General features: G+C 43.4%; 2 protein-coding genes across 8 annotated transcripts in view; both read right to left on the bottom strand.

Annotated features, from left to right (window-relative positions):
• col6a3 (collagen, type VI, alpha 3) overlaps window positions 1-17,159 on the bottom strand; it is a 57,142-nt gene extending 39,983 nt beyond the window's left edge. For 5 of the 7 annotated variants that reach the window (XM_029836430.1, XM_029836436.1, XM_029836446.1 and 2 more), the window contains exons 1-6: window positions 16,890-17,159; window positions 7,519-7,630; window positions 4,253-4,852; window positions 2,645-3,250; window positions 1,604-2,224; window positions 940-1,527 (exon numbers count right to left, since the gene is read on the bottom strand). In XM_029836430.1, the coding sequence (XP_029692290.1) occupies window positions 940-1,527; window positions 1,604-2,224; window positions 2,645-3,250; window positions 4,253-4,852; window positions 7,519-7,600 (2,497 nt within the window). In that variant the 5' untranslated portion in view covers window positions 7,601-7,630; window positions 16,890-17,159. The remainder of the gene's footprint in view (window positions 1-939; window positions 1,528-1,603; window positions 2,225-2,644; window positions 3,251-4,252; window positions 4,853-7,518; window positions 7,631-16,889) is intronic. The other 2 variants (XM_029836445.1, XM_029836454.1) reach the window with 2 other exon arrangements.
• Window positions 5,344-7,506, bottom strand: LOC115249899 (collagen alpha-3(VI) chain-like). Its single transcript, XM_029836463.1, has one exon. It carries the CDS (start codon window positions 6,975-6,977, stop codon window positions 6,249-6,251), a length of 729 nt encoding a protein of 242 aa, XP_029692323.1. The 5' UTR covers window positions 6,978-7,506; the 3' UTR covers window positions 5,344-6,248.
• Window positions 17,160-17,693: the final 534 nt, after the last annotated feature.

Here is a 17,693-nt window from a genome sequence, read left to right as displayed (position 1 = left end):
CAAAAGACTGAACACCAAATTGTCTAAGACTCAATGTAGCTTTGGAAACATCATCATGGGATTTTCCAACTGTCAGTAAAAACAGAATCTGAGGCACACCCTCCAGATGTCTACTTCCAGACAAAGTTGTGAAAACACGGTCAAGCACAAACTGTAGGGCAGCCCCAGTCTTTCGATTTTTTCCTCCTATATGGTGAAGATTTCTTATAGCATAGAGGAGAGCCTTCTTGGATTTATGAGATTTAAGATTGAAGGAGACCGCCACATCTTCACTGTACTGCACGACAGCCATTCGCACCACATCATCATTAGTATCCAGCTCTTTTGCCATTCGTTTGATGAACTCTCGAATAGCAGGTAGCCCATTTCTGGACTCGTCTGACCCATCAAGGAGAAAGACTATATCCCTCTTGTTGCTCCCTGTGTTACAAGGATATACATGGATAGATATAATGCAAATTAAGGAACTGTGGTTTAGGATATTTGTGCAGTCATGACTTGCCAATGACAGTGAAGTCAAACAAATAAACCACGGAAAGAACGATTAGTAATCAAGGCAATAAGAAATATTTTTCCTGTAAAATAAGTTTCAAAGAATGGATGGCTTCTCATTAAGTGGATAATGAAGAAGAGGTATAACAGATATACATTTTATATTATGTAAATAATTGGTGCAGTTCTTTGCGATTATGTTATTAATAGTTGTGATATTCACAGTCCCCTTTTTGATTTATTCAGTGTTACCAGAAGTTGCGATTGGTTTGAGAACATTTAAGGAAGAAATTGTGACATTATGATTGAAATCAGGTGTGAAAGCAAACTCTCCATTCCCAACTCCAAGGCCCCACTGTTACATTCATAAGCTCTTTAAATACACGCTTTCTTGACCTTTCAAATTACAAGTTGCAATTGAAACTCACACCATAAAGACAAGCTTACCTTGTTTAAGAACTATGTTCAGCTGCTCCCTTGGGAGACTCACATAGTTATTGAGCTTTTGTGGTATGGTATTAAGCTCACTGAACTCTTTAACAGTGAAGGCAAATGAAGGGTTGTGAGAAATGGCTTCAATCTGTTTTGGGTCTGCATCCTTAACGCCAACACCAAACGGCAGGACTCCCCCAGTCTTCAACACTCCAGCGGGTTCTTTCACATTGTCCCTGGATCTGCCACCGCTCAAAACGATCAGAAACTGGGGGACCAGCTCATCAGCCCGGCTACCAAACCTTTTGGAGAAGAGGGTGTCCTTAATGAATTTCAGAGAAGCTCCCGTGTTCAGGCCGCGTCCACCAACCAGTGCCATGTTACGGACAGCTTGCAAAACGTCATCTTTGGTTTGATAGGTGTTAAGGTAGAAGTTTGCATGTGGTCGTTCACTCTGCTGTACCACTCCAATCCGCACCTTGTCTATTCCAATGTCCAGAGGGTTAATTACTTTAATGATAAAGTCCTTGATGTAACGGAAATCTGCCCGAACATTGTCTGTGCCATCAATGAGGAAGGCAACATCCCTTTCAACTCCAGATGCTGTAGGGAAGAGTACGATTTTCACATCATCACGTGACAGGTATTTCATGATTACTAAGAGAGAAATAATACTCACGAGTAGAGTCTGGCACTGGTGCTTCTACGTTGCCAACCACCCGTATTAACAATGGCATGATTTCTTCCGCTTTTGCTGGTATGTTTGAGAAACGAGGATCGTGGTAAGCAAGCTCTGAAGTAAAGGCAACAGTTTTTAGGGTTTCTGCATCTGCTTGACCAGAGCTGACGGTGAAAGTCACAATTCCAGCTTTGGCCAATTCATTAGCCATGTCGATAACATTATCCTGGACTGGACCACCTGTGACCAAAACCAATAGCTGTTGGATTCCCTGCTGTATGCGTGAACCAACTGGTGACTTGAACATGGTCTGGAGGGCATACTGCATGGCAGCAGCTGTATTTAAAACTGAGCCTCCCACAAGCCTGAGTTGAGAGATTCTATTTACAATGTCCTCTCTGTTGTTGAAGGTATTCAGATAAAACTCTATTTTAGGCTGCTCTGCAAACTGCATCAGACCAAACTGGACACGGTCCGGACCTACATCCACTTGGTTGACCACATTGATGAGAAAGTCTCTCACATAGGGAAAATTACTGCTGCCAATGTAGTCAGATCCATCCACCAAGAAGACAATGTCTCTGATCACTCTTTGTGTCTGCACTGTGGTTATCTCCACCACTGAGAGAGAAGCACAAGAAAAACACATTTTTACAATACAATGCCCAAGTACAGTATTTATTGTTTTAATTTCTTAAAATTCATCTGCCTTTCATGTTGAAATTGGATTTTTTGCTGTTTCATTTTTCCTAAAATTTTTGTGGAAAGCTTGAGCTACATCACTTCCCCAGAAAGCCCTCTTTAGTTTATTCAAATTGAGAGCACATTAATTGTTACCTGCTGGTGTGTGGAGTGCTGCTTTCCACTCAAAGGCTTCAACCAAATTGTTTTCCAATGTATAGGAAATTAAACGAATGTCAGAAAAAGGCAGATGGAGCAGTTAAGTAAGCGATAAGAAGATGGATGGAAGGGTGGATTTGTGCACCAAGTTATTTTGTTGACTACCACTGACAATTTATTGCATAAAAGTGAAGAACCTACCTGGTTCTGTTGGTATCTCTGTCACAATTATCCCAGCCAGTGTTGACAAGGCATCAATAATTGCCTTAGGCTGTGGGGCTGCAGGGCGACTCAAAACACGAATGTCCCTCAAAACGTACTTGGCATCCTCAACAAAGGCAATCTGCCTGAGGTCCTCTTCACTCGCGGACTTGGCGCCTATAGCTATTGTCATTATACCCTTGCGCTGAAGTTCAAAAGCAGGTTGGACCACACTGTCACTGGACTTTTTACTGGTCAATAAAACCAGAAACTGAGGCACTCCAGTTCCAATACGACTGCCTTTCTCGGCTTGGAACATATTTTCCCGCACAAAGTCCAAAGCTGCACCAATGTTGACTGTCTGTCCAGGTCTGGGTCTGATACCACTCAAAGCAGCAGCGAGTGCTTCCCTGGTTGCATGTGTGTTGAGATCCATCTCTACTCGAGCGACATTGCTGAACTGGGCCACACCGATTTGAACTCCATTTGGACCAATTGGCATGGTTTCGACAATAATCTTGAGGAACTCTCGCACAGAGTTGATTCCCTGGGATCCCATTGTGCTGTCAATAAGGAAAATGATGTCTCTTTTTTCTACAGTTTTGACTGAAAAGGGGAAAAAAATGGCATATTAATGTTTTTGTTAAAAACCCATTCTTCTACAATTAATTATTTAATGTTTTGTCTTTTTGTCTTTTTAAAATTATTCTCACAAGGTAAACATTATTTTTTATAAAACCTAACTTTTAAGATCTTTGCTTATTAATGGATTACATGATATGCTGAAAAAATGCACTATACATGCTGCAATGGTCCCAAAACCAAAGTAAATGAACTCACTCCATTTTTTTGTCAACTACCTTTTCAACTACCATCCAAACTTTGAGTTTGGATGGTAAGAATTGGTGTTGGTCGTGCTGAAAATGGGTTACATATTGATTAAGATTAGCGTTCAGTGTGCCTTCCTTAGAATAAATGACTTAGATTATTGGTAAAATATGAATGGAAGTATGGTAATACTTAAAAATATGTAGTCATTCAAAATGTAATGCAAAATCATTTACTTCTGTGAGAAGAGACTGTCACAGAATGCACAAGTAGATTTCTTTTTCTTGATTCAGTATAGAACTAAAATATCTGTCATTTATTGAGTTACTATAATCTTTTTTTTTTTAGAATTTCTAAGACTGGCACGTCTTCCCACTACGTGGTTCCTCTCGGCTAGCATTAACTCTGCCCATTCAAGGTGTTAGGATCCTGTTTCATTGCAGATACCCTTCAATATGGTTAGTCATGTCACAGGTAATACATAATAGGCAGAAACAATATTATTAGAGCTTCTTTAGTGCATGGTTTCAAGTCTAATAAGGGAATGAATCTGTTATTTGCTAACTGCTAATTTAACCAATCACTCAAACAGAAGGGATGATGGTGGACCAGTTGGAATAATCAACCAAGTATCTTTCTTTTGCTTTTCTTTTAACCTCTGTTGAAAGTAAGTCATTTTGATTTTGTACCAAGAGTTGTTTACCTTTGGCTTTATAAAACATTTATAAACCATTTCATAGCCAAAGTTGTTGCACCAATATTTACAGAAAAATTACATACCTTCTCTGAACTCATTCTGAATTATTATGGTGCGGTGGATCAACCCCAAAACATATTGGAGCAGCTGGTCATGAACACTTGTTCCCACTGTTCTGAAATCAGGGGCTGACAGGACAAAAGATTTATCCGTAGCAACCCTTTCCAGATCTACAGCAGCAGTGTCACCAATCGCCACACCGAATGTGACAATACTGGCACGCTTAAGAGCCTGGTCACCAGCCTCCGTATCATCATCAGATGAACCAGCAGTGATCACCACCACCATCTGGGGCGTGCCATCTTCTGCCCTGCCGCCAGTTCTTTCACTCAAGAGGTTCTTGACCACATCCTCCAAGGCAGCCCCAAGGTTCGATTCATCTCCCCCTGGGTAGGTTAGACCCCTCACAGCATCCAGGACCGCTGCTTTGCTGTCATAGCTATTTAGATAGAACTTTATCTGTAGGTCTCTGGTGTAAAAGGCCAAGGCCACTCGAACAGCATCGCTGCTTACATCAAGGGGATCAATGATTTTCAAAACCAAATCACGCACAAAGGGGAAGTTGGCTTCTCCAACGTTCTGTGATCCATCAATTAAGAGTACAAGGTCAGCGGAATCTGGTGCTTGAATGAGAGAAAGAGAGAACACAACAAAATGGAACTTGTGAAAGCGTTAACACAGTGAGACATAGACAAGAACTCGTGCTAGCATATCACTGCACGTGTCAGGTTACATTCAAAGTGACCAAATCAACAACATTGCAAAACACATCATGCTGCATGTAGGCAGAACCAGTGAGATTCTGTTCACGTATCATGGGGAAGTTTGGCTGGGATAGAATATTATCTGCATAAAATCTTTGAGTTGCGTTATACTTTTACTAAGGCCACTCAACAATTAGACACCTATTTACGAGTGTGGTTTTTGTTTTGACACTGAGGACGGGTCAAAACTTTGACCTTCAACTATAGTTAATATCGTTAATAATAATAGTTATACTATACCTTTGGTCATGATCTGCAACAGGTTGCAAAGTCAGTGACCATTATTTAGAGTTCCACAGTACTGTCATCTTTATGATGACTCATTTATTCCAATTTATTAGCACTAAAAGAATATAGAAAAATGTTACAAAAGTCTAGATGATCTGTTGCAGACTAAGACAAAAAAGATGAATGTTGTTGCAGGACTGTATCATAAGAATCTCCACTGAGTTCAGCCTTTCCATGCAGGCTCTTGTTATGGACCTCAGATAAAGTGACCAGTCATGATCTGCCAGCTCGTCCTTGGTGCCTACATGTTTGCAGCACGTGAGAATATTTTCAGGTGGGTCAGAATCGTCCACCCAAAGGTCGTTTCTATGTTGGAAACATGGTTCATTGGATGATCATGATGATCATCAAAATAATGAAAAGCCAATTTGTGAAAAAATTCTCAACGTACTTTCTCATGGCAGGTCAAGACCGAGACCAAACAGCCTCATCACTGTTTCAAAATACACAATACTTCAGATGTTTAACACATAAAGATTATATGACTAATGAAGAAAGACATACATACAAAGTGCAAGGCTCATAAGCAGTTGTGCATGGTTAGCTATGTTAATATCAATGTTTGATATTAGGGTGAGATTTCTTTTCAAAGAAGCCATCGAGAAGATCTTCCTGGGATTCTGTTATGGAGGCATCGCTCTAAAGATTTAATTCTGTCATTTGTTATGTTGAGTGCTGAATGACAACACATTTTTGAAACTTTTGCATGGAGGACATTGTTCATTCCACAATCGCCATATTTGCTCCGACCTGGCAGAAACATCTATACGTCTGGTTTGTGACCTAAGATGCTGTAAGGGTGTCAATCACATGCAGGCCTCATTTTGAAACTGTCAAGCAGGAAATAAAGTCAAGTGATGTTAATTCGGCAGTTGGACAATGAAAAGATGTAGTTGATTGTGTTAATGATCAACTTCTAGTCACGCAGCAACTTCCTCCGCCACACGTATGCGCATTAGTATGGTAGTCACACTGTTCGCATTTCATTACCTGTCCCTCTTTGCGACACATGGGCCTTGATTGCCAGAGGAGCGCCCCCTGATTGGGTCACAGCCCCACATATCCCCACTACTAAATCCTGGATTATGTCCCGCAACGCCAGGAAAGAGTCTACACTGAACACATGGGTGTCATAGGGCTGGCTAGCCATCTCCCTGAGCTCAGAGTCCACCGCGTCCTGAACTCCCACCGCGAAAATCTCCACGCCTGCGAGTCGCAGCACCTGCGCTGGCATGGCCACATCATCCTGGGAGCGCCCGTCTGTTAGCACCACCACCACCTGCACGGCTCCTTCGACAGACCGGCTGCCCGAACCAGTATTCAAGTGCACACGAGTCAGGAAATCCAGGCCCAAACCGGTCCGGGTGCCCCCACCCCGGTACGGCATTGCCTCGATGTGCCCTAGGACCCCCGCCATGGTTGGGTAGCTGTTGAGCTGGAACTCAGTGTGCGGTTTGTTATTGTACTGCACCATTGCGAATTTGAACTCATCCCCTCCGCCGTGGTGCAGTGCTTGCGTCAAACTGAACAGAAATTGTCTGACATGCTTAAAGTTCTCCTCTCCAATACTCCAGGATGAATCCACTAGAAGGTATATATCTGCAGCCAAACCTTGTGCACAATCTTCAAAAGAAGTGAACACCAGAAAAAAGTGTTTGGTGTTTGGTTCCACTGAGATTGTTTGTTTAAGATTCATGATGCTGAACACAACTTATTAATATGACATTTTAAGGTGGATACACAATAAAGATGGACAGTCCACAATTGTCCGCAGAGCCCGGTTCCCTTATTTTACCTCCATGGCATCAAGTGACTGATTCTGTTCAGACAATTTTTATATTTTATATATTTCATATTTCAAAAACGAGCAAGGTGACTTACATGTGTCTATAATTTCACTCATTGAGGGAAAGGAATTTAAGATCTACAGCACAATGCCAGGAGCATGTTGGCGCTCTTGTAGTGTCCATCTTTATGTACTATTTGGGTTACTTTTTTTGGATTCAATTTAATTTCTATTGAGTCTTTTTCAAACCAATGTCATCTGAACAACATTCAAATTACATTTGTTGTGTGTGTATCTATTTAAAAGCTTCCTTAATCCTAATGTTTTATGTATTTATTCATTTTATTAGACTAAAATTATGAATAACACACTTGAGCGTGACTGAATTTAAGGAGATTCAAAAATACTCAAGCTGGCTGATCATGTAAAAAAGAGCTTTAGATCAACTTACAGTCCTGCGCATCAAGATTGTGGATAAACGCTGAAAAGAGGACGCCCAGAAGGGCGCACAGCGGCAGCAGCCGAGGCCCCATCTTCTATCACCAACACAGAAAAGGGGACACCTGAATGATGAGAGGAACATAAAGAAGCACATCAACAGCCTCTCAAAGCAAAGGTTTGCCTTCAGGAAATATTTGAATAAACATTCTGCAGCTATGCCTCTGCTCTTTCAACATCCAGTTTGTATTTCTGGAATGTTTTGGCTTGGTGGAATATCGCTTATTTGGGGTTTTGTTCACTTTTAGTCTCTTTGCTGCGCGGAGCCTGTAGATGAAACCTAGCGTAACTGTTTCACTGGCACTAAAGAGCAACAATTGATCTTTGACACACTGCACAGAGGAAAGAAAAGCAGACTTCATGACTGGTTCTGCTCATTGCTGTTGAAGCTTTCCAGCCGCTTCACAATAGGAGGAACAATTTTCATATTAAAGTGGAAACGTTATGCGTCCAAGTACCTACAGGAGGGACTGTGTGAAGGCGGGAGGAAGGTTGAAGGAGGAAGCTTCCAACGTCCTCAAACACTTCACACATGCAGCCTGTTCTGCTGTCTTCATCCAGGCAAACGTGGAAACAGGAGTTCACACATGCAGCTCTGGATAAATATCCTACTAAAACCAGGACGGCCGTGCATGTGGCAAAGGGGCTTTACGGACTTACAAAAAACATAATGAGCTCCAGATGACATGTGCAAAAAAGAAGGAAAAAGAAAAGAATATGTGGGAGATATAATTGAAGATGGAAAACGCTTGGTTTGTTCATTCATTTGGTCCATTACTCCCATACTTCAAGAGTTCTGGTCCAGATTGCTGAGATTAAAATAAACTCAAAACTACTTTAAGTGCAGATCGGCACTTTTAAACAGTGCGGTTTTGCAACAGTCCAATCTGTGATTACACAGAAGATTTATATTTGGGCTTTTATGCTGGATGCAGTTTATTTTGTGTGAGAAAACAGTTCCCAAATAATAATTCAGTAATGGTGAATTAACAGCTGACGGGCATCATTCTGAAACAATGCAGAGGGATAAACAGAGGGATAAACAGAGGGATAAATTTCTTCCAGAGCTAAACTATCAAGTTCTGCGGGATGTGTTGTGAAAAGGAATCCTACATGTTGATCAGAACCACCTGTTCAAACCAGCACATAATGTACCTGCAACCACTGATGCTGTCTGACAGAAGCAGGAAGTGAGGTATTCTTTAGTGTGTGTGTGCGTGCGTGCGTGTGTATGTGTGTGTGCGTGCGTCTGTGTGTGTGTGTGTGATTAAAACTGTCACAGGAAATGAAAACAGTCCCACATGGCTCATTACTGTCATGATACAGGAAATACTATATCACTATATACTAAATCACTATATGCTATATACTATATACTAAATCACTATAAAAGCAGTTTTGCTGAGCTCACCCTAAATTTATCTGTGGAAGACTTATCAGGTCCCCTTTCGTCACTTTATGTACTTTTGGTGTCAAATGAGCTAAAAATAACTGATTAGCTTGCGTCTCATCCGATTCTGAATTGTTCTGATGTGTAGGCCGGTGTCATACGGGCACGGACACGTTTCAGGAAGTAACGATGGAACGTTGCGTCAGGATTATGAGCTGAGAGACGCAGCAGCATTTATTCAGCAGAAAAAGGAGGAAGGTTCGTGTTTGAATAAAGTGGCCCCTGGGATGCTTTTACAGTAAAGGAAATTTAAAAATAAGTCTATGTTTGAGTGGAATCGAGGTGATAAAAAGCCGCCATCATCGCACTCAGCGTGTAATGTAAATATGAAAGAGTTTGGCTCAACTTTCTGCTCAGTCCGTCTCCGAGGAGTTTAGTAATATTCACATATGACCGCCGTCTATTTTTAAAATGTTAAAAACGGGATCTGACTTTGGCCACATTACTTCCCTCCTGTGGAGAATGTGGGTATAACATCAAAAGATGCGTTCTGATTTTCCATAGAACATGTTTTAATCATAATCACATTTCAAAGACACATACTGGCATCAATTATGGAGCAGTGACATTTGAAATGTGCCGATAAATCCTGACACATTCCCAGTCTGAGCCGCCTCTCCGACCTGCACATCTAACCGACAGGCTGCAGCACGCATCACAACCCAGAGTGATTGTCTCCACCAATAAAGGACTGAAATCAAGCTCAGTATAAACTCAACATTAAACAAGTGTTTACACATTTGAAAGAGTTATTTAAGGACACATTCTGGCACTTTTAAGGTAAAAGTCAGGGAAAGGTCAGACAGACAGTGTTGTGGCTTTTCCTCTCTGTCTGATTACTTAATAAACGTACACTTTTCCTAAGTCAGAATGCCTATGTCAGTGCCAATGGGTTGAAGCAGAGTTGCCACGATGAAGTCGAATAATGAGTCAGGGTCAGCTGGTTTACGGTCCGATGATGGTTTATTGTCGATTCACAATTCACCATGCATGAGAAGTAGCCCGGGCTAAGTCTGAAATCTAGCAAGAAATCTCCAGCTTTTATACAATTTGGAGCCTGGGTTTACTCCTCCCCGGGCTCCTCCTTCTATTTAGCCATTTTCCCCATTTTCCACCATTATGTACTTTTTAGTATTCTTATCAGAGGTTAGGTGTACTTTCCCATGTTTTTTTAAACAGACAATATCCTTTAGCCATTCCCACTTCTTGGAAACCCCCACTTTCAGGCCATGAACAAACAAAGACCTCTTGGTTATCATCACAATCAGGCCTATAAGCACGAAGGCGAACATTGCAACCGTAAGGAAGGAAAACATTAACATGGAAATTTAGTCTGGAAACTGGGAACAAAACATTAACATGGAAACTTTCCTTTTACCCTTCACTACATTTCCCCCTTGTGGTCCTGGAAAGGACCACTCAAACAAAAGCAAAACATGTTTCAACAAACTTGTGCACAGAGAAAACACACCAATAAGTGAGGTATATATGTGTAATCACACCAGTGTAATACTTGACCTAACCATCCCTCAGTAAGGATCACCACAAGGTGAAACACCAACTGGAAGGGCAGTTGGATAATTCCACCTGAAACCCATCCTGGGACTTGCCCATCCTGATGGTCCGGTGATCGTTACTGCTGGGCTCCTAGCTACACCCCGCAGACATGGCCAGGGAAACATCCTCCCATGAGCAGTGAGAGGTAAAACCCCAACCAGGTGGCAAGGGTAGCGTCACATTACAAGGTTACATACAGCTCACACATGAGTATAAGGTTATATGTAGTTCACACAGGAATATGCAGGTCGGATATACTCATGATTATATCAGCATACACCCACAAACCCAGTCTGTTCTGTTTACACAGCCAGTTACACTTAGTTTGTTTTTGGTTCAAGGAGCACTCTCCTGGTACACTTATGAGGAGTACTCCTCTTAAGACCTTTTTTTTTTTTTTTTTAGAATTTTCAGCTTTGTTTTCTCCAGCTACCTGTCCTTGAGACCGGCTTGCTGGTACAGGTAGATACCCTCATTGATTTCTCATCATGCCCATGTCATTACAAGCGAAACATTTCAAACCAGGGGCTTATGCTCCCATTCTATTAGCACTATACTTATCTACCTGTTATCACGGCGGACCAAGCCCTATCACTCAATTACTATCTTATCTGTTTTTCCAGAACCATAAACATTAGCCATAAACATCATCAAGAGTCGTCATCATTCAGACACCGTATTTTTCAGCATATTCATCAATTCAAACACGGCATCTTTTAACACATCAATTCAATCAAACCTCATGCCTTGCTGATCCCTTGGTTGGGAGCTATGGGGTGTTCGTAGGGGATTTCCCCCCACCCCCCTTCGTAGATGAGCTTCCAGTCCAAACACTGCGGTGCTTTGTTGTTGCAATCTAGAGTGGCAGAAGCTTGTGAGGACAGTGTTGGCTTGACGTAGTTGTGTCATAGCTTCTCGGACTCGGTCGTAAGCACCCTGCAATCGACTCAATTTGCCCTGAAGGGTGAGGGCTGTGTGCCGGGCGTGGTCCAATTGTCGAGCCAGTCTTGTAGGGAGTGGGCGCCGATCATTGTATTCCTATTTCTTTTCCTACTATTCCCGTATTCCTGTGAGCTCAAAAGGTTCTGGATCAATTTGCACTTGTACTACAGGATACTGTCCTGTTATACTAACTAAAACGCGTGATACTAGGGTGCGGAGCAATGGGATGATGCAGTAGACCACCAGCAACACCACCAGCACTATTCCTCCCAGTACCATCCCGGCCATTGTTAGATATTTTAACCATCCCAACTTTCCCAGCCAATCCCAAAAACTCTTAATTTGGGTGTTCCAATTAGAATTTCTTACATGCTCATCACGTACCCTTCTCATTTCGTTCAGAACGTCTGTCAGACTGCCACTGGCACCCGTGTGCATGTTTGTATCCCATTGTGACGTTCTTAATTTATTTAGATCTCTCTTCCGCCTTGTATTTAGCAATTTTACTTTAATTTCAGCTTCCTTCACTGTCATGCTTTGTCCTGTTTGCTCATTCTGACACCCTGTCTTAGCGCATCTTACTTGAATGATCACCGTCCCTTCCCCACGACAGTCCGTGCTTTGGGGATATCCCAGCCAATGCTTACCCATTGACTCGGTTCCCACTATTTCTTCTGTTAGTACAAAATCATAAGTGTCTGCTTTGACATGCATTATATGTTTGATTTCTCCATTATTTCTATCCACTATCCCCTTGTGAGTTGCTAACGTGATCATTGCCAGGGCACACGTGTCTAGCATTGTATGCTGTGTGTTCGGGTTTAAGTTAGTTGACATCAAGACTTCCCCCGTTGTTAATCCGCAAAGGGTTAACATCATCATGCAATTAATCGGAATCAGAGACAAGCCAGCCCCTCCCCGGCGTCGGCGGGTAAGTGAATGCCTGTGGGCTAGGCGAGCCTGATGTGCCCAGTGTGTCGTCTTGCAACCCATCACCATCAGAACCGTGTTGCTGATGGTCAGCGTCAGTTGTGTGTGGGCCGTCCGCAGGCTGTGTTGCGTCTGTTGAATCACCCGTATCAACAGGAGGCTCATCAGACCCAGGAGACGGAGTGGGAGTATCAAGATACTCCGAGTCAGTGGACTGTGATCGTCGAAGCCGGCGGGCCGCCAACCGAGCAGATCTCCTTTCTCCATGTGAGGAGAGCGACTGTGAGCTTGTGGAGGAGGAGGAGGAGGATCTCGGACAGAGGGTGGCCAGAGGGTGACCATACGTCTCCCTGTCAGCATGCTCAGACTCCGATGGGCCTGGATAGTGTCCAGGAGGTCTGTGGCGGGTACAATGGTTCTTATGGAACCAGAAGGGCTTACCTTCAACTTTTAGGGCAGTGGGGTAGTGAGCACAACCTTAAAGGGTCCCTCCCTACGGGGTTCGTTCCACTGACGCCTAAATACTCGTATGAATACGGAGTCCCCCACTTGGACGTCACGAACGTCAACGGGGATGTGCGTCTCGTCCTTGCCGTGGGCTTCTTTCACCTGTTGAAACACAAGTCTGTGGATTTGAGTCAATGCACCTAGATAGTCACCCAGTTCTCGCTCCAGTTGTGCAATGGCTGGTCCCTCCACAGGACCTCTGGTTTGTGGGAGAGGCATGGGTCGACCTGTATGCATCTCATGAGGCGTTAGATGGGTTAGTCGGTTAGTTTGAGAACGCATTGCCATCAAAGCAATGGGCAGTGCATCTACCCATGTCAGCTTACCATTACAGTCAGCCATGATCTTAGCTATTTTAGTCTTCAAGACACCATTAGCCCGTTCAACAGAAATCTGAGACTGGGTGATAAACACACCCATACTTCTGTTTGATCCCCAAAATCTTGAACATTTCCTGTATTACTTGTGAAACAAAATGTGGACCATTATCAGATGATATAGTATCTGGCATGCCAAACCTGGGAAACACTTCTTTGCAGAGAAATTTTGCTGCGGCCTTGTGGTCCGCCTTAGAAGTGGGACATGCCTCATTCCACCTACTAAATCTGCAAACAACAACAAGCATGTATCTTTTTCCTTGTATGCGATCAATCATGTCCACATAATCCATGACCAGGTGTCGGAAAGGACCATCTGGCATGGGAATGTGAGCTAATGGCTGAGTGAACATCTTCCGAACGTTATACTTCGGACAATGGGGACAAAATGAGAGCTCCCTGTCAATCCTGGGAGTCATGTATGGGGACCACCAAACTGCCTGTAGTTTCCTGATAACCTGAGCCCTGGAGCAATGATCAGGTTCATGCATTTTCTTAATGGCAATGGGCAGTAAAGACAGTGGCAGAACAAAATGTCCTCGGAAACCCCGGATGGGGATGTGAGGTTCGGATAGCTCCCCTTTGAACCCAGAGGCGTTTCTCTGCCTCCGAAACCTTGTTTTGTGCTTCCATTAATGAAGCCAGGCTTGTAGTAGGAGCACAATCTTCTTCAAACAACATAGGCCCTTGTACTGCCTGTCCTGTTGCTTCTTTTGCAGCTTCATCTGCTAAGTTATTTCCCACTGCAACTGGTGATTTGCTATTTTGATGCGCTGCGCATTTAACTATGGATAATGAGGTAGGAAGCTGCATAGCTTGTATTAATTCAGTTACTGCCTGTCCATGTGCTATGTACTTTTTAGTATTCTTATCAGAGGTTAGGTGTACTTTCCCATGTTTTTTTAAACAGACAACATCCTTTAGCCATTCCCACTTTTTGGAAACCCCCACTTTCAGGCCATGAACAAACAAAGACCTTTTGGTTATCATCACAATCAGGCCTATAAGCACGAAGGCGAACATTGCAACCGTAAGGAAGGAAAACATTAACATGGAAACTTAGTCTGGAAACTGGGAGCAAAAAATTAACGTGGAAACGTTCCTTTTACCCTTCACTACAACAGGACCAGAACTGGGACGGAGGTTCTGGGTTCCAGTCCATGACTGCTCTCTGAAGGCCTCTAGCAAGACTCGATTTCTCTCCATAATCATCGTAGATTGTTGAGATCACATCACCCGCAATCACACTTTCACTTAAGATTATTCTAACATCTTCTAAATCTAAATCTAACATCTTCTCTCGCTGTTGCCATCAGCTTTGTTACGCTGCGAGAGCGACCACGATCTGTTCACTGCTACAGTCCACCGCACGATTTATAGCTAACAGTGTCAGCATTAGCTCACATAGGGAGGCACTGCCAGAGTGCCCATGAGCATGTTTGCAGATGGACCACACACACACACACACACACATTTAGAGGTAAGACCACACAGCAACAGAGTCACAGGACAGTAAAAGCCCTTGAAGAAGAAATACACTCGCTTTGCGAACGTAAGCAATGTTATTTATGTGTCTCTATCGCCCCCGTGTGGCCATAAAACGAAATAATCCGGTAAATTATGGCACAAAAGTTAAAATCTCCTTATTTAATTTTTCTCTTTTTAAAAAATAATAATTAAAATCATATTTTACTTTGGAAAAAAGATGGTTAAAGGGCAAAATCATCCACTTTATTTTGAAATCGTGTACATCCTTTAAGTCAGAACCCACAAACATCAAAACCAGTACACTTTAAACTTCATTAACAGGAACTGTAACTAACCACTTTCACGTCTTTGCTTATTCACATCACATCTGTGTACAAATTCCAAGTGTTCACAGGATGTGAGCCGTCACGTATGTTCGTGCATCAGGCTTGTTTAGCTGCAACAGCGGTGACATGTGTGGTACAGCTGAGAACATGAAGGGTGTGTGTGTGTGTTTGTGTGTGTGTGTGTGTGAGCACACATGGCCAGACTCAAAGCATTTATGCCTCAGGATGACTGTCCAGAAATGATTAGAACCAGTGAGGGAATATACAGTAGTTTTATGTCAAAATTATAGAGTTTTAAGAAGATGGGGGGGTTAATAATCCTGATTTGTAATCTGTACATGCACACAGGACGATTAGCATATTTGAAGATCCTAACTGATGTATATTAATGGATGGAATTATTTTTCGGTGTAATTTGGCTTCCTTCTAAGACAGAAACAGTAATTCACTGAGACCTTTTGGAAAAATGCTCCAACCTTCCAAACATCTGCGACACATCATGAGCACAAAAAACACAAGACTAAAAGTTGGAAAGAAGTCGTAAAGTAAAATGATTTACAGTTTGTGTCTAAAAAGCCTTTGTTATTTCAAAATGTCTGAGTAAAAAAAGACTTTTAATAGCACCAAAGTGGAGAACGCTGTACCGCTGTAATCTAGGTGCTAAATCTTCACTTCAGTCAAATAATCTGCGAGCCGATCTGAACCAATGAACTCGCAGCTCTCCTCCCACCTTCAGGCTATACCCTGGCCATTGCTCCCTGTATCCTAGCAACCAGTACAGGCAAACAGTGGAAGTCATGGAAACACATTTGTGACAAAAAGTCACTGAAAGTGGTGACGTAGAGGGAGACCTTCTTGGTCCCTCAGAAACCCCCAATGATGATGGTCCTCTGGCGGCTCCGGTCGGGCTTGTGAAGAAGGTTAACAGCCCACACCTGGACCAGTAAACCCCCCCCCCCCCCCCCCCCCCACCACCACCACCACCACCACCACCACCAGCAGTGCTCCACTCACAAGTGTGGGCTCATTAAGTGACAAGTGTGGAAAACACTTTCTTCACCCTTTTCCACTCGTGCGCTCCTTCTACTGAGGGCGTGGTTTCGGGGCTCCTGCTGCTGTGGAAACACACGTCCAGCGACTCACACGCCGCTCATGTGGGCGTGCACGTGTTAGATGGAGAAGGTAAGAAGGTAGAAGAGGATTCCATGATAGAGAGAGAATTGAGAAAACAGCCTCTGAAACATCCTCAACCTGGTTTTGGAGGTTCTGTGAGGCGACGTGACGTCCGATGATGAACCAGCGATCAGCACATTCAAGCACATTTCAACCAGTTCCCAGTTTCCAGGTGTCGTACTGGGACGCTGGGGTCCAGTTACATCCGTGGGCACTCAGCAAAAGCGTTCTAGTTCTGTCCTGACGCACATCTGGAGCTTCTTCCTCCCATTTCTCACATGTGTGCAGCAAGTTTAACTTTGCTCACGTTGACACGTGAAGAGGAGAACAAGACATGACTGAGGTTTCTCACCTATGGCCCTCTCGCACCACTCTCACCACTAAACGTCAGGTTTCAACCGCTCTGGTAAACCAGCGCTGACTGATATTTATGAGGACAAAATGCCAGAAAGTCTGTGCAACGTTGCAAACTGCAGCTGGATCAGTGCAGCTGAGCGCACTCTTCACGGTTTGAAGAGGAAATCAGAAATGAAAACACACTTTATTTTGCAGCACAAACAGGTTAAACACTCACCTTTTGCTGAAGTCGCTGTATCCCACCGTATTTGTTAACAAGGAAAAAATAAAAACCGCTTATGTCAAATGAAGGCACGCTGGACCTTTGGACATAATCCTCCCTGTAAATTCCTCTTGCTGGGTTTTCCAGAGGAAATTCTTCAGGGCAAAGAGTGATAAGAGATGAGCAGGAAGAAAGGGTGGTCCTGGGTGAAAGGGGGGGAACGGTAGAGACAAAGACAGACACCAGCTCCAGTCTCCAACCAGAGGAGCTGTGGTGCCGAGTTCAGGAACGGGATGACACAAAGTCCTGCCACCTCCTGCTTCCTCCTCCCACTTTCCCTAAAGAAAAGGGGGAAAAAAAGAAGGAGAGGAGGGGAGGAAAGGTCTAAATGAGAACCAGACACATGCAGTACTGTAGCTCTGTTTGGTCTGGAGCTGCGGGGACCATGATGATGAGGAGGAGGATGATGTCAGTGATCCTGTTGCCTTTTCATACATTTTACAGTTTCTCCGCTTGTCAGCTAAAGTCAATAAGCAGTGGTTCATTAAACATGCCCTTCCAGCTCTTCCATGCCGTTCTGCAGCATTGTGTGCTGACCCGAGCCTGGTGTCTCTGACAGACGCCGGAGGACTTAACGCTCCACATCTTCATATCCTCATTAAGTCCCTCTGCACGCTCTTGGACTGAGCACGAAATGTGGTTGTGTTTAGTAAGAGACTGACGGCTGTCGGTGCTGTTGGCTGGTAAATGAGGTGGCCGCAGAAGAGTTTCCGGTTTTAACATCTAAATCCTCTGAAAACATGAACCGATCAAACACGT

The sequence above is a fragment of the Takifugu rubripes genome, chromosome 1 (genome assembly GCF_901000725.2).
Source record: "Takifugu rubripes chromosome 1, fTakRub1.2, whole genome shotgun sequence".
In the NCBI taxonomy this organism is placed as follows: Eukaryota; Metazoa; Chordata; class Actinopteri; order Tetraodontiformes; family Tetraodontidae; genus Takifugu; species Takifugu rubripes.
The sequence above is the reverse complement of the archived record's forward strand: the minus strand, read 5'-3'. Positions and strand labels throughout refer to the sequence as shown.